This window comes from Xenopus laevis, chromosome 6L (genome assembly GCF_017654675.1).
Source record: "Xenopus laevis strain J_2021 chromosome 6L, Xenopus_laevis_v10.1, whole genome shotgun sequence".
Lineage (NCBI taxonomy): Eukaryota > Metazoa > Chordata > Amphibia > Anura > Pipidae > Xenopus > Xenopus laevis.
The window spans coordinates 31,656,599-31,673,377 of NC_054381.1; the positions used below are offsets into that span (position 1 = coordinate 31,656,599).

The following is a 16,779-nucleotide window of genomic DNA, read 5'->3' on the forward strand; positions in this document are numbered from 1 at the left end:
ACCCCAGGTCCCAAGTGGATAACAGGTCCCATAACTAGTATAAAGGCATTGAGATATATAAAGATACTAGTATTATTGCATTTATATATCCCTTGTAATATCTGTTAGTGCAGCAGTCATACAAGGGAATAGCTGCAAGCTTGCAACCACAGTCATTCCCTTTGACCACAAATAATTCCTACGTGCTTGGTAGAGAAATGGAAATAGAATTAAAAAAGTGTAGGTTAATGGAAATAGGGCAATAAGAAGGGAGACTTGCATGACATTTCTTAGAGGACCCATAGGCTGCACCCCATGACATCTTGAAAGAAGGGCTTCTTATTCGAGGGTAAGTGATGGTTCTGGGCTTCTTGAATGGCTATAGATCATGGCCCTATGTCACTTGTGCTTATCCAACCTTATTTCCATAGCAGAGCTGCTCAGGGAAGATATGTGCAGGCAGGAGTGCAGCTCCCGCTTTCTGATTCAATTACACTTTTTTTCAGGTGTCTGTAAGGACATTATAATAAGGATGTCCAGCCTCTGGCAACAAGCTGCATATCCATCCATCCTTTTAATATTAAAACATATGTTGTACTTTATAGTGTAAATATGATTTCTGCTGGATCTGCTTGGAGGAATGGAAAAAGCACAGCTCTTCCACTGGAGGCTATTACCGTTGCACTCGTTATGAGGTCATCAATCAAGTGGAGGAACAATCGAAAGAAATGACAGTTGAGGTAACAATTGTGTCTAATGCAAGATCGTTTCTGATCCGGGATAGTAAATAGCTTTGTTTAGTTAGTACATAGGTGCCTATGAGAACATATTTGCCATTGTTGTGGAATTATATTCTTATTGGTTCTCATTGTTCATTCAGTTCTTTGTTAGTGTTGCCTTGCCAGGGCTTTTTAATGTCGCTTGTTGTGATGGTTTCCATATCAAGAAACCACAGGTAAGAATGGGCAGATTGTATATTCCCTGATGTGTGCCTTTGTCATGTCTGGGGAAATAGCCTTTAGCTTACATTTAAAAAGCTATTACCCAAAGCCAAAACTGTGCAGAAAACAATAAAGAGCAACATAGTAGCAATTACTTGGCTGGCTGCTTCCACCTTGCCACCAGTCCTAAAATATATTATATATTGGAGGAAAAGAGAAATATCTGCTGTCTTTCTTTAATATAAAGCTGTGTAAGCACCTAGCCAATTGATAGCAAACAAACAGTGTAAACATCTGAAAGTTCTAGCAAAAGTGCCTCATTTGTTGAACCATGTTTCCCTCCATATCGTCCTCTCTTTTATATTCTTCTGTCTTCCCTTTTCTCCTTCATGCTCCATCTTTTGTCTACTTTCTGCTCTGCTCTTTAATTTGCTGTTGCCTTACTTCTTTTACATTTAAACTGGATTTAAGATTTACCACATTTACCCATTCTACACTCTTCCTTGTTCAGCCTGTAAGTAGCTTTCAGGTCAGAGCATATGTGCATTTATATGAGCATCTAACTTTTTAACAGTGCAGTCTACATCATCTAAATCTAGCTCAATTTAAAAACCTATTCTTGTAGCTCCTCCAGTTTTCACAGTGACCCCTCATACCCACTTACCCCATTCCAGTGACAACGCAATAAGATCATTGTCTTCATTTCTTGATTTGACGAAGTCTGATCTCTGAGTGCCCTTATAATGCCATTTTGTATTTGTGAAGAAAATGAAGCTCTGTGTAATCAGAAGCAATTACCCAGAGAAATAGCACTATGGCGTGAGAAAAACTTCACTGTCCATTCTGTTCTAATAAATATCTTATTACTGGTTAACTCCCTTTATAATAAGTTGCCCTTTGAATGTTATAGGGTTTTGGATTTGCACTCCATGTAAACTTTTCATTTAGGGTAAGGTCACACTGGGAGATTCGGGGAGATTTAGTCGCCAGATGACTAATCGCCTCATCTTTAGGCGACTAATCTCCCCGAACTGCTTCCCCTTGTCTTCCGCCTGCTAGAATGAAAAATCGCCTCGGCATGGCACTCGCAGCGTTTCGTTTTCCGAAGTCGCCCTAAGTTTCCTCACAAAGTTTCCTCGTGAGGTTGGCGACTAAATCTCCCCGAATCTCCCAGTGTGACCTTATCCTTAGGCTACTGTAGGGTGTTCCCTATTTGCTGTTACACAGCTTCACAATCACCTAGGTGTTTATCCTACTTGAAGATGCACTAATAGTAAGGGCACATAGAGCAGGGCCTCGTCTTCTCTACTCAGTGAAGAGAAGCCAATAAACTCCCATCTGCTTCGTTTTATTGACCGGCTCTCCATTGGACTGTGTGATTGAGTTTTGCGCCAGTCTCCAGTCCTTGGGGCAGATTCACTAAAGCTCGAAACCAGCAAATTCGCCAGCGTGACGTCATTTCGTTACTTCGCCGTTTTACTAACAGGCACTGGCGTAAGTTCGAAGTTGCGCTTTGGCGATGGGACGTAACTACACTAATTCACTAACTTGTGCATTTTACTGAACATTACCTCTTGCTCCAGACTTGCCTTCGCCACCTCAGACCAGGTGAAGTGCAATAGAGTAGATAGGGATTGCTTCAAAAAAAAGTAGCAATTTTTTTTAAATCCCAAAAAACGCTGGTGTTTTTTCCTTTTTTTAAGGGTGATAGGCTGAAAAAGATCGTAAATTTTTTTGGGGGTACCCTCCTTCCCCCCTACATTTCCTAACATATGGCACCTAAACTATACAGTGGCCACATGTGTAGGGCAAAATAACAACTCTATTTTATTTTATTAAAGTTTCCCAGGCTTGTGTAGTGTAATTTATTTGCTGCTACATATACGTCCATTCAACTTTAACTTGGCGCCGTATGCAAATTAGGCATCGCTAGCGTAACTTCGCTTTGCTTGACGAATTAACGCTAGCGCAAATTCGCTACCGTTCGCCTCCCTGAGTGCAAATTGAATGACAGCAGTATAATTTAATATAAATGTAATTAATTTATACTGCTGTCATCCAACTGCTTTATTAACTTGCAAAAATGTCTATTAACTATGTCATTTTGTGTTTTTATGAACAAACCTTTGATGTCCAATATGTAACCATAATCTGTAACCATGTTGTCTATTGGCCTATCTAAGAATGTCTACTATTGACCCTTTTCCAATTACTGCCTACAATTTGGATTGGCAGTTAGATACATGTGTCTGATTGGTTCCTTTTCATTTAAATATGACTGTGTGATAAGTGTTTATTTAGCCTATGACTAAGTGCCCCTAAGGCACGAAATGCGTAAGGCCTCCTGTTGTGATGTTTTTGCTATAATAAAAAGGTTTTTTACTATATCTAACTTTTGGAGTGTGGTCCGGTATGTGCCAGACTTTTCATCATTTACCATTTGCAACATTGCCTCCCTGAGATGAAGGTCTGGGGCTTGAGCGCCTGGACCCCCCCGTTTGTTTGGGTAAGTCAACCCCAACCACTACTACCAATAGCATTTGACGCTGAACATCCTCTATATATAGTTATAGATTTCGGGTTAACCTGAATGGCTGGCCAAATGATTGGATCATAATAGGCCCCTGTGTAGACCGTCGGGAGTGACCACTAGACTAGTCAACGGGGTCTTCAATCCAACTGAAATTTTAAACTCGTCTGATTGTTATCTGTCCAATTTTTGGTGGGGAATGGCATATATTCCATCTGACCCTCATGAATACAGTGCTAGTGTATACAGGCAGCTCTGTATTCATGAGGGCAGTCGCAAACACGAAGAACCGAGACCTGTGGCAATTAAAGCAACAAAGAAGGCAAATTTATGGCAATTGCTCACTTTTTTGCACTTTGCACACTGCCTTTCCTGAAGTAAATGACCCCTTTAAATTATACTCCTTAAATTTTCTCTTTTACCCCTGTCAGGCAGAGAGCAAACACAAGAGATTTCAGGAGCTGGACAGATTTATGCACTACTACACACGTTTCAAGAACCATGAACACAGTTATCAGGTAAAGAACCCTTTGCAAGTTCCTAAATTCCTTGCATGGTGCATATTTGAGGCATGCCACCCTCCTCAAGTGCCGATTTCCAAAAATACTTTATTTTTGCAATAGGGTCTTGTAGGAAAGATGAATAACCCCATAAAGGAACAGTAACGCCAAAAAAAATGAAAGTGTTTTAAAGTAATAAAAATATCGTACTGTTGCCTTGCACTGGTAAAACTGACATGTTTGCTTCAGAAACACTATTATAATTCATATAAACAAGCTGCTGAGTAGCAATGGTGGAAATTGAAAAAAGGTTATATGGCACAGGTTAAATAGTGGATAACAGATAACACCATTATGTTCTACAGAGCTTATCTGCTATCTGCTGTGTAACCTGGGCCTTTTCTCCTTTGAATGGCTGCCCCCATTGCTACACAGCAGCTTATTTATATAAACAATAGTAGTGTTTCTGAAGCAAACACAGCAATTTTACCAGTGCAGGGCAACACCAAATTATAGTATTATTACTTTAAAACACTTTAATTTTTTGATGTTACTGTTCCTTTAAAGCTTCAATTATGCTTAAATGGTATTGGCTGGTTTTGTAAAACAGAACAAAAGAAAGGAGTCTGTGAATTATTTTTCAAACATCAGTACTTTATAACACTTGCATGCTGGGGTCAATGCTATCAGGAGCCAATTAACCTGCCTGGGTGTTTTTGGAGTTTATATCACTTGTATCTTTATGGTATTGTGATGTGTTTCTCTGGATCGTTTTTTAGCTTGAGCAGCGTCTTTTAAAAACAGCCAAAGAAAAGATGGAGCAGCTGAGCAGAGCTCTTAGCGAAAGTAAGTGTTCCCTGTATCTTTTGTTATTTTTTGGGAGTATAATGATCTTAAATGCTGTCAAGCCTATATGGATCAGCAAAAATTATAGGAAGCGATGCACCTGCATTTTCATTTTTCCTTTGTACTGGGAAGCAGAAATGGCATATGCCACTCAACTGCTAACTCTGTGTATATTTTTTGTTGATTAAAGGAGAACTAAAGCCTAACTAAAGAAGTAGCTAGAAATGTTGTACATTTTGTTTTGGGTTTCTGTACCAGCCCAAGGCAACCACAGCCCTTTAGCAGTAAAGATCTGTCTCCAAAGATGCCCCAGTAGCTCCTAATCTTATTTTCTGCTGATTCACTGCACATGCTCTTTGCTGCTGTCACTTACTGAGCTTAGGGACCCACTCACAATATACAGTACACATAGAATATAAATGTCACAATATAAGGCTGATTAGTAATTAAAATAGATAATTACTACATGACAGCACAGAAACCAGTGCAACTAGCACCAGAATTTAATAATCAGCCCTGTAGCATCATCTTATATTACAGACCAACCTCATTTTCTGCTGGATAATTTGCGACGACCCTTAGCTTCTCAACAGCTGCTCAGAGCCCACTGAGCATGTGAGTGTCACAGACACTTTCCAAGATGGTGACCCCCTGTGACAAGTTTGAAGTCCTGGATCATTGCTGCTATTGAGAAGCTAAAACTTTACGCTGGTGCAATAAATTCAGTATATAAAATACGGCATTTTTAGCCATATTCACTTTTAGGGTTTAGTTCTCCTTTAAAGACATGACGAGATGTTTATTCTACCAGTAGATTGTAACAGAGTTTTAGGAAAAACAGTGAAATATATTTTCATGTAAGGAATAGCGCAAATTGCTTTTTGCTTTGTGTTGCAGCAGAGGGAGCATGCCCAGATACCATGTTTATTGAAGATGCCGTACAAGAACTACTGAAGACCAGGCGCATTCTCAAGTGTTCTTACCCATACGGATTCTTCTTGGAACCCAAAAGCACAAAAAAGGAAATATTCGAATTAATGCAGGTGACCTGGAAAATGATTGATATTCTCTATTGGTGATGCATCATAATGTATTACATTTCCAAAGAACTTTCTGACTAATTTTCCCTTCCTTTGTCTGAATAAGCCCACATAGATTCTTATCCGTCACAATGTGAATGTATCTCATTATCCTATATGCCTCAACAGACGGACTTAGAAATGGTCACAGAGGATCTTGCCCAGAAGGTAAACAGGCCTTACCTGCGCACTCCTCGCCATAAGATCATTCGGGCAGCCTGCCTTGTGCAGCAGAAGAGACAGGAGTTTTTGGCTTCTGTGGCTCGCGGTGTGGCTCCTGCTGATTCCCCGGAGGCTCCAAGACGCAGGTAATGAAAAATAAGTTCTAAAGGATACCAAACAAGGAATTTTATGGATACGATGGACACACACAGTAGTTAAACATTGCCATCAGGTTCCTGATAGATGGCACTGTATAATTTATGATCTACAGTAAATTGATTTCTGTATGTTACAAAGGGGGGGGGTGTATTTTTTTTCTCTGTAAATGGCAATGCCACTAACATTTCATGTGTTTTATTTTAGTTTTGCTGGTGGAACATGGGACTGGGAGTATTTAGGATTTGCATCCCCTGAGGTAAGATACTGTTGTTGTTATTATTATTATTATTCTTTCATTTATAAAGCACTGACATATTCTGCAGCACTTTACAGAGATTTCCCATCATTCACTGCCCCAGTGGAGCTTACAGTCTAAAAAGCCTATCTCGTTCACACACATTTTGGTCAACCTTACGTGCCTGTATGTTTCTGGCGTGTGGAAGAACATAGCTGTACCCAGAGGAAAGTCCAGCACTGAGAAAACATAAAAATTCCTTGCAGATATTGCTCTGGCTGAAGTTAAACCTAGGACCTCAGTGCTTCAACCATGCCCGAACTACTGCCCAACCATGCTGCCTGAATTAAACACTTAGGGGGCTATTTACTAAAATCTGAATTGATCTCATATTTTATTTTAAAAAAATCCACAACCAAACTCCCACGATCGATTTGACTTTATTTATAAATAATCTGAATTAATCGGATTTCAAAAAAAGCGATAAAATTGAGTGAAAAAGGAAACGTTTAAATTTTTTGCGTTTTTTCCCTGAATTGTGGGATGTTTTTTTCGAGCTTTTGCCTGAAAGCCCTGAAAAGGTCACATTTTCTGGCGAAAACCACCAAAGACCCCGATAAATTCAGTTTGAGATACGTGCCTCTCCAATTGACTTATACAGGACCTCGACAGGTTGGAGATGGCGGATTTTAGGATCCTGGCCGTTTGCAGCATTGGCGTATAATAAATCTCACGGTTTTTTTTTGAGTTTTTACCATTCAGACTTTAATAAATAAACCTCCTTAAAGGACAAGGAAAGTGTAAACATAGTTGCTGCTTCAGTTATAGCCATACTGTTTGTGGATTCAGCCATCGCTTCCAATCCTCTGTGTGTACTGCCTTTTGTGACTTTTGTGAAGGTGGCCGCTTCAGGATATAACCATTGAAGGAAACTGCCATGATTCATCCGTTCTTTACACAGACACAGACAGTGGATTCTGGACACTTCAAGCGATCCAAGGCAGCACATGCGCATTAAACTGCACTCGTGAGCGCGATCTCATAGCTCCTAGAGCGTACGTGGTGCTCGTAATGGTTTTGGCGCATGCGCAATAGACCAACTGGCGCCATATTGGTTGCGCAAGCATAAAGAAAATGTCGGCGCGGAATAGGATTACATGCACTTTTCTACAACGATGCTTAACAGGTCAACGGAACAAATTTGGCAGAAATTAACTTAGCGATCAGGTTCATCTTGGGCTTGACTTTCATATTATGGGGGATATAAAAAAATACTTTCCTTGTCCTTTAAAGTGTTGTATACGTCATTAATAAGTCTTTGTTAGTTTCCCATAAGATAAAGAAACTACTTGCAACCCTGCACTGTACCTGGTTAAATGCAACTGTGTTTCCTACCTTACCCTGACACTGCATAACTGTGTAAGATAAACTTTGCTCTAAATGTCAGAACCAGGACACTGACCACTGAGCTTCCCATAATAATTAATTCTGTCTTCATGCAGCAGTTGGATGACAGATGAATGATCCAATATATTTTATAGGGGGCTTCCTTTCCTAACAGATGAATTAGAGCTCACTCAAATAACTGATTCCAGTACAAACAAAATCTAACAAACAAACTGCCTTTTGCACAAATTCTGCATGTAGAGAGACATGATTTCTTCTGATTTTAATAGAGTGAGCTCTAATACATCTTCTAGGCAAAAGGAACCCCCCTATAAGATATATATATCATTCATCTGACACCCAACTCCTGAATAAAGACAGAATGAAGAGAAACAGATGCTGAGAGAGGAATAGTGAATATAAACTTGTATTGATTGTATTTAGAAAGTTTCTAATTTCAGTATGCTGAAGCTAATATTCAATTTTCATGATAGTTTAATAATAAATACAAATGTGCAGTTAATATCTTCTGTGCAAAATAACCTATGCCCAAAAGATATCCTACACACGTAGGAAAAATACTGAAGCGTGCTCCCTTCATTGTGTGCAGGAGTATACAGAATTCCAGTATCGGAGACGGCACAGACAGCGACGCCGAGGAGACATGCACAGCGTCAGGAGCAATACCCCAGATCCTGATGATCGCTCTGAGAACCTATTAGGTACATTACAATTCAATGTATATAATGGTTAGAACAAATAAGTGGTTCATAGAAAGGTAAACATGAAATACAGTGTGTACCTGCATATATGCAATAAAGGTATGGGATCCCTTATCCATAAACACATTATCCAGACAGCTCTGAATTATGGGAAGACCATCTCCCATTGAGTCAATTTTAAGCAGATAATTCTGCCTCTACTTGATGGTAACTAAGCTGCATGAATCATGTTGGTGCTGTATTGGTTTAATTAATGCTTAAAGGATTTTTTATCTGACTAAGATATGATGAATCAAATTACAGAAAGATCCCATATCCAGAATACACTAGTTCTCACACCTTCTGTGCTAAAATGGTGGATATCCTCCCACACATGGAAATTGCACAGTGCAGCATGTTAGCTTGTGAAGGTTCAATGCTCTGTTAGTGCTGTACTATAGTGTGAGATAAACTGCATGTTACTCAGTAAAGTGTCTTCAAGCATTTTAACATGTATTTTTAATGGCAGACACCCAGGAAGCTAGTGGTAGCCGACGGCATGGAACCTCTATGGTAAGTTCAACTTCAGCCATTGTTCTGTAGCCCTCCTTTCCTTTCAGCTCACCTCTTCATGACTATATGAGCAGCCTCTCTCTGTGACTGTAACTCTTTTCCCATAAGTGTATATGGCTAGGCTTGTATCACTGTTTGCTTAGGCCTCTTCTCAGTGACTATATAAACAGCCCCTCTTTTAATAAACATATGCATAAGTCTGCCTTCCATTTTTGTTTATGCATAGCTCTCCTCTGTCTGACTATACTCACAGCCATCCTCTCTGAATATAGTAACAGTCATGCTCTATTATTGACTTCATTCACAGCTCTCCTTTCTAAGCTAAGCTCTCCTCTCCATGGCTGTATGTACAGTCCTCCTCTTTTTACATATAGCCTTTCACCTTAAATATATGCCAAATTCTGTTCTATGGCTATACTCCCAGAGTATACACTCCATAATTGTAAATTCCCTTAATTACAATAAAAATGTGGACTTTCTTCTAAAATAATTCCACTGCTAAATTCCCATCTGCTTCCCTACCCAATCCCCTCCCACCTTTCACCCATTTTTAGTAATAAATCCCATAGATTATTTAGACGTATTCATTTTTTTTCCTGCTCTTCTAGACTTTGAGCTCCTTGGATGAAGATGATCCAAATATCCTCTTGGCAATCCAGTTATCTCTGCAGGAATCCCGTCTTGCAGTGGATGAAGAAACAAGAGAGTTTCTGAACAATGAGGCATCTCTTGGTGCTATAGGCACATCATTGCCCTCAAGACTTGACCCAGCTCCAATAAGCATCGATAACCCAAGGTGTGCTTTAAGTAGCTCTGAGTTGTTAGAACTGGGAGAAAGCCTAGTAAGACTCGGAGCCAGTAGTGATCCATATGCAACAGATCATCATCTTTCACACCCTTTCAGTGATATTCAAGGTGATTTGTGTTCAACCTCAAGCGACCTTGATTCATCTAGCCAAGACCCAAACATGAGCGAGAATCTGCTGGGTAATATCATGGCATGGTTCCATGACATCAATCCTCAGAGCATTGCCCTTATACCATCTGCAACTTCTGAAACTGACGTTGATTTGCAGCCGCTCAATGTCGATGAACAACTGTCACCTCCAACGCTAAGGGAGCCACCCCAGGGTCTGGCCGAGGAGCATGCACTTTTTCAGGATGCACTAATCAATGAATACAAAGAAATCCAAACAGAAGAAAGCACTTCCGAAGAGAATGTACCTGCGCTTGATGGAGTGTCACAAAGTGACGACCCCACAAATGATGTTACAAGCAGTATGAACAGTTCTGAAGATATTTCCAGTAGAACTCCTGAAACTTCAAGTGAATGGGTCGAACAAGTACATTTGGTATGAACTGATAATAGTTTGTGTGCAGAACTTCAGATGTCTCTCGCGTGTTGGAGGTCGTGTTCCACTTCAGTCCAATGACAAAATGGATTGAATATGGAATTGTAATGTGCTTGCAGTCCTCTGAACCAGTCGGAACTCCTTGAGACTTTCTTCTGCATCGAATTGGATTTTGATTGCCTTGATTTGTTTCCGAAGCAAGAAATAAGTAGAGTGAATTCTACTTTCTAATAAAATGCAGTGATTATGTAGCCTTAGTTTGATAATACCTTAATGTAAAGAGTCATGTTTTTTTTTTTTTATTAATTTACACAGATCCCAATCTAAAAAAAAGAAGTGGTCTCCCGCTGTACCTCAACATTTTCCTTATCCTCTAAACGTTTATCACTCCATTTATACTTGCATCACCCCAACCCCTAAGTTTGTATTTATCTCCAGGTTTCATGTTTCGAATACAGTAATGAAATATTGTGGAAATGGCATTGTATAGTGAGAGTATCTGCAGATATGTACAGTCATTTCACTTTTCAACCGTCTGCTGTTTACCGTCCCCTTTCCCCCGACCATGCTGCTCTTATTGACTGACAGGCAACAGGAACGATTAAGTGTATTAACAAATGATGCTCGGATTTTAGGAGTTTTAGTAAAAATACATGATTAAAAAAAAGGGCCCCCAAAATAGTTTTTAAACAATTATCAGTAGGGTCCACGTTAGGGAAGCTATAAATTGTATCAATAGATGAGACTCACCTTGGGAGACTGTGCATCTTCATATGTATTGTCCATATGTACACAATTAAATGTGTGTTATGATAGGTGTGTGAGGCCAGAGTCATTAAGCGGAGTGTCCAGCTATGTAGCAACAATTCATATGAGACACAGTCCATGCACTAATAATCAGCATTTTTAGCTGAAAGTGTTGGATAAATAATCAAATGCTGCATCATGGACTATTTAATAAGTTACCATTTAGCCCAATAACATTTAAACTAGGAAGCTGTTGATTGGAAATGAGTATGTGTAAGTTTATGGAAATAAGGGTATGAAAATAAAAGGTGAAAAATGATTGTTTTGAAAGGTTTATGCAGTGCAGAGATGTCATGCGCTGCCTCTTCTGTTAGTCTTTTAGTATGTGTGTGTATTATTGGCTGCTTCTGTTTTTGACTTTATAAAGAACTGAAGAAATTGTCACACTATGTGAAGAAGGTATTTACAGTTGCAATGTTGTATGATTGATTCAGTTTGGTTTTTCTATGCCGAACCGGTACCCGAGTCTTCTTCCTCATTCTATGACTCTTGTTGAGTCCTGAGTCTCGATGGGCCGGCATAGCAAGTGTTGCATATACGCAGGAAACCGTTATAAATCATTCCATAAAAATGCCTTTAATAATATTTTATGGAAGTGGAGCTGAGTCAGTGGAGATTATGGATGATGCTTTATTGTACCTAAGTAGAGCAAGCAGGATTGTAGCTTCTCTAGAAATGAAAAAAAATACAAATACCATAATTAAAGGGGATTTTCATTTTTTCAAAAGTTTTGGTAAATAAATAGATGTCAATAATATTTCCAACGTGGTTTCATTTTAACTGATTTTTCACAAGTACGGGATCCGTTTTCCACAGCTCCAAATTACAGGTTGGTCATCTCTCATAGACTCCATTTTAATCAAGTTAGAGTGGAACAGATGACTTTCCCTCACCCCATGGCTCTTAAAGACCCTCATCACAATCAGCATGGAGAAGCACAGGCATGGAGCACTACTGCACACTTTCACTTTCAATTCACCGTTCTGATTGGCTACGGTGATTCAGCCTATTAGATCAATGGCATGCAAAGGAATGAGCATGTGCAGTAACTATTGAAGCCTGTGCTTCCCCCATGTACTATAGGCAGGGTGGGGAGAGCCTTGGTTAAGGCAGAGAACTGGAACTAGATCCATTAGTAGATATTTGTAAACACAGCGTTTTATTTTTTAATTCAACTACATTGGAAATTGTATTAAGATTATTTATATTACATTATAATTTAGTAGAACTTGTCTGAGGCTGAACTCTCCCTTAAAGTTTTCTCTATTGAAATGTACCAACATGGTTTCACTGATTGTACTACTAATCCCATAGGGTATATGTTGCCTTTAAACATGGCAGTGGCAGATGGAAGAAATATCATCAAACAGAACTTGGTCACGATTACAGTATTCAGAAAGCAAATGATACACAGCAGTTATGTACCCTAATTATCAGTGTTAACTCTAAATCGACTTTACTGTATGAGAGCCTATCGTATGTTTGCCTTTATATGTGATATTTTGTAGGCACAGAGTTCGGAAGTCTTTAAGAATAGATTGTGCTTTTAGGATGGACAGGTACTCTAGCAGCTACCACTGGTGGTCATTATTATTGTAGATCTGCAGAGAAGGAATGTCCTGTTTGTACAATAAACTCTGCACACTGTACTGTGAAATTCTAACATTAACCAGGCTACCCCACCAACTAAATAAAGCTTATTTACCCTTTAAACGACTACACTGAAAAGTAGGATTAAAAAATATAAAAACACCTTTGTTTTCTAATAAAGTCTTGATAGGGGAATGCAGTGGTGGGGATTAGACAAATGAGGCATAGCCGCACTTTATCATAGGATGTCACCAATCAGGTTATCAGTGTCTTATGTGCCAAAATTAAAACGTTGGACTCGCCTGATAACGCATAAATGGTAGAGTAGATTTTAACATATGCAGTTTTTGGTTGTCAACTAAAGAAAATGGTTTATTCCTAAAGCTGTGTAAATATATATACATGTATTATGAATACTTGATTTGAGATTAGACATTTACCAATAAGCCACATGATAGTACATTGTGTGTTTCTTTATACAGAGGGCCGATACTGAGGCTGTCCCAACAGCAACGCTCACTGGGGTCAATGTACTAAATGGGGCTACCACATAAGAGGCACTGTTATTTTTGCCCTATGCGTAATTCATTGATGCAACATGGAGGCGTGAACATTGGAGAGTATCTTGTGATCAGTGGCTCTTTATATGTCCCCCCATTGTTCTCTGACAGCGACAGACCCATACAACACCTGCACTTCCTCACCTGTCCTGCAGGGGGTGAGTAGCAGTGGAAGATCCCTGGTGCAGTTACCTTCTAAATTTGTGGATTATGTTACCAGGAATATGTCATTCGTTCCACATCCAGTACATGCTATAGGCACTGTATCAAGAGATGGGGCAGTGTGGGTACTGGGTGTTTTAAAGTAAATAATTCTATTAAGTGATCAGCTCAACTTTCCCAATAAGCAATAGCTTGGTTGCACAACTTGTCACCGTGCCTTTAATTATCCAGATCAGTAGCTGTCACATTGAACACCTGTAATAGAGCTATTAGCACAGTCTTTCCTCTGGGATGTGTTTTCCTACTCCATAAAGACCATCCATGGCCTGGTCTAATAACAGCCAATATCAAACCTCAGTGCTGAGTTCATACTGCATTTCCATAGAATGTATCGCCTGTCCTGCTGCTGTGGGTTGTCTCCTCTGTGATTTGAGCTAGCATAGAAGGCAAGCAGTCTTACAGGGCATACTAAGTGCACATATACTGATATAATGCAAAATAACTGTATTCAAGTGAAAAAAATATGCATTGTGTTTACTAATTCAATAAAATGATGTGTGCTTTTGTTATGTTTTAGGTACAGGAAAAGAATTAAAGCTACAGAGAAAGTTGACACTTTTAGATGTGTGGCAAATAGCTACAAGTACTTGTACGAAGAGCTGAACAAAAGGTTCTACTCTAATGGAAAGAGAATGCAGTAGGGGAATAAACAAACCCCCAGCCACCCATGCAGGTAGGAAAGAGAGGAGGTTGCAGTACCTCAAGTGGCAGTTGCATCCATTTCTTGGCACTTGTGGGCATAATGTGGATCTCAGTAATCACTGATACTACTCTTGTTCCCAAGGCTGGTATTATGGGAAGCAGATAGGACTTTCCAGCTCAGAGGTAGGGCCCATTTGGCCAAGAATGTTCTTGGAATAATTTCAAAGTACTTATCTTTACATTTTGTAATCACTGACCAATATGTATAGAATTTATGTTGGGGATGTTTAGCCAGCACCTTTCAAAGCTTTTGATGTACAAGTTACAGCATCCAGCTGAGAGCTAAAAAAAATGCTGAGAGTGATTGGGGATTGTAGTTCAACACTAGCTGGGGGCTCAGCTTTCATAAATACACCCTCCCCCCCCCGCAATTCATCTTGTTTATAGTGGTAAGGCTTCGGTACGTCTCCTATGGAACTCTGCAAGGGCTTTTTCTGTTCTTCTGTTGAAGCTTTTAAAGACGTGAACATTTTTGCTCAGTTTGTTACACTAAATCCACTTGTTTTAGGTTTTCTAAGATTTCCTCTTGTTTTGTTAGTTACATTTAAGCTGTACTTTTCTTTTAAAACATCTATATACATATATATATTTAACACTAGATCCCTAAAAATGACTTCTTGTGTATATTATTTTCGGATTGGTTGCACACAATGATTGCTTTCTTTTATGCACAAAAATAAACAAAGGTTTCCACCCAATTGTGTTTCTCCTTGGTATAGATTTGCATATACACAAACAACCCTCTGTGTGACAATGGTATATCCCATGGATCCTGTATCTCCCTTTAGCTTGGGTGGTATTGTTCCTATTCCGCTCAAGTTTAACCATACAAATGCATCTCTTGGTACAATGAAAACATCTTTAACAGCAACAAGACTTTACAATTCAGAAAACTAAATCTGACAAGCTATTTTGTAAACTGGTTATTTTATAATGTAAGAAAAATACCATTACTGTAACCTTGAAATGTTATTTGCACTTTCATAATCTATACTTGATACATTCCCACTTTATATACAGTAGGATATACTTATGTAGATGTTTGGCCAAATGAATGCTGTTCAGAAAATGGATTAAAAAAAAAAAAAGTCTGATTAAACATTTATTCCGTCATTCATTTTGTCTTCATTTCCTAGATTTCTATTGGCAGGTATAGCTATCCCCAAATAACCACAGAGGTTGCTAAACCAGCATTGACCCTGGGAGACAACGATCAGATCATACAGCAGCTATTGGAGGAGGACCACATTTCTCACCTGGTGGGATTTTCAGACCTGACAGATTTTTATATACCAGTTAGGTCCATAAATATGTGAGGGAATAAATCCTTTTTTTTTTTTTTTTTTTTTTTTTTTTTAAACACAATCACTTCATTTCAGGGGCTCAAAAGTAATTGTACAAAAAAAAACTGAAAATAAAATGTTAATTTCTAATAATCTTGGTTAGAAACGCTTTGCTGGCAATGACAGCCTGGAGTCTTGAACGCATGGACTTCACCAGATTCTGGGTTTCCTCCTTTGTAATGCTCTGCCTGGTCTTTACTGCAGTGGCTTTCAGTTGCTGTTTGTTTGTGGGCCTTTCTGTTCGAAGTTTAGTCTTCAACAAGTGAAATGCAGCTCAATTGGGTTCAGGTGACTGACTTGGCCATTCAAGAATATTTCCACTTCTTTGCTTCTATGTTTTGGGTCATTGTCCATCTGTTTTATGAAACGCCTCCCAATCAATTTGACTGTCTTTAGCTGGATTTGAGCAGACAGTGTCTCTGAACACCTCAGAGTTTATTTGGCTGCTTCTGTCCTGTGTCACATCATGGATAAACTCTAGTGTCCCAGTGCCACTGGCAGCCATGTACACCCAAGCCATCACACTGCCTCCGACATGTTTTACAGATGATGTGGTATGCTTTGGATCATGAGCTGTTGATCTTTGTTTCATCTGTCCAAAGAATGTTTTTCAAGAACTGTGCTGACTCTTTTTAGATGTTTCTTAGCAAAGTCCAATTTAGCCTTTCTATTCTTGATGCTTATGAGTGGCTTGCACCTTGTAGTGCACCCTCTGTATTTACTTTCATGCAGTCTTCTCTTTATGGTAGACTTGGATATCGATACACCTACCTCCTGGAGAGTGTTGTTCACTTGTTTGGCTGTTGTGAAGGGGTTTATCTTCACCATGGAAATGATTCTGAGATCATCCACCACTGTTGTCTTCCATGGATGTCCAGGTCTTTTTGCGTTGCTGAGTTCACCAGTGCTTTCTTTCTTTCTCAGGATGTACCAAACTGTAGGTTTTGCCACTTCTCATATCGTAGCAATTTCTCAGATGGTTTTTTTCTGTTTTTGCAGCTTAAGGATGGTTTGTTTCACCGGCATGGAGAGCTCCTTTGATCACATGTTGTCTTCCACATACAAGCACCACCCCCCGTCAAATCTACTCTACTCCAGGACTTTTATCTGCT

At 39.3% G+C, this 16,779-nt stretch overlaps 1 protein-coding gene across 2 annotated transcripts in view; it reads left to right on the top strand.

Annotated features, from left to right (window-relative positions):
- ankib1.L (ankyrin repeat and IBR domain containing 1 L homeolog) overlaps positions 1–15,429 on the top strand; it is a 95,862-nt gene extending 80,433 nt beyond the window's left edge. The window contains exons 12-20 of one of the 2 annotated variants that reach the window (XM_041565891.1): positions 585–719; positions 3,882–3,968; positions 4,730–4,796; positions 5,694–5,839; positions 6,005–6,183; positions 6,401–6,452; positions 8,428–8,539; positions 9,048–9,091; positions 9,700–15,429. In XM_041565891.1, the coding sequence (XP_041421825.1) occupies positions 585–719; positions 3,882–3,968; positions 4,730–4,796; positions 5,694–5,839; positions 6,005–6,183; positions 6,401–6,452; positions 8,428–8,539; positions 9,048–9,091; positions 9,700–10,449 (1,572 nt within the window). In that variant the 3' untranslated portion in view covers positions 10,450–15,429. The remainder of the gene's footprint in view (positions 1–584; positions 720–3,881; positions 3,969–4,729; positions 4,797–5,693; positions 5,840–6,004; positions 6,184–6,400; positions 6,453–8,427; positions 8,540–9,047; positions 9,092–9,699) is intronic. The other variant, XM_041565892.1, reaches the window with a different exon arrangement.
- The last annotated feature ends 1,350 nt before the right edge of the window (positions 15,430–16,779 follow it).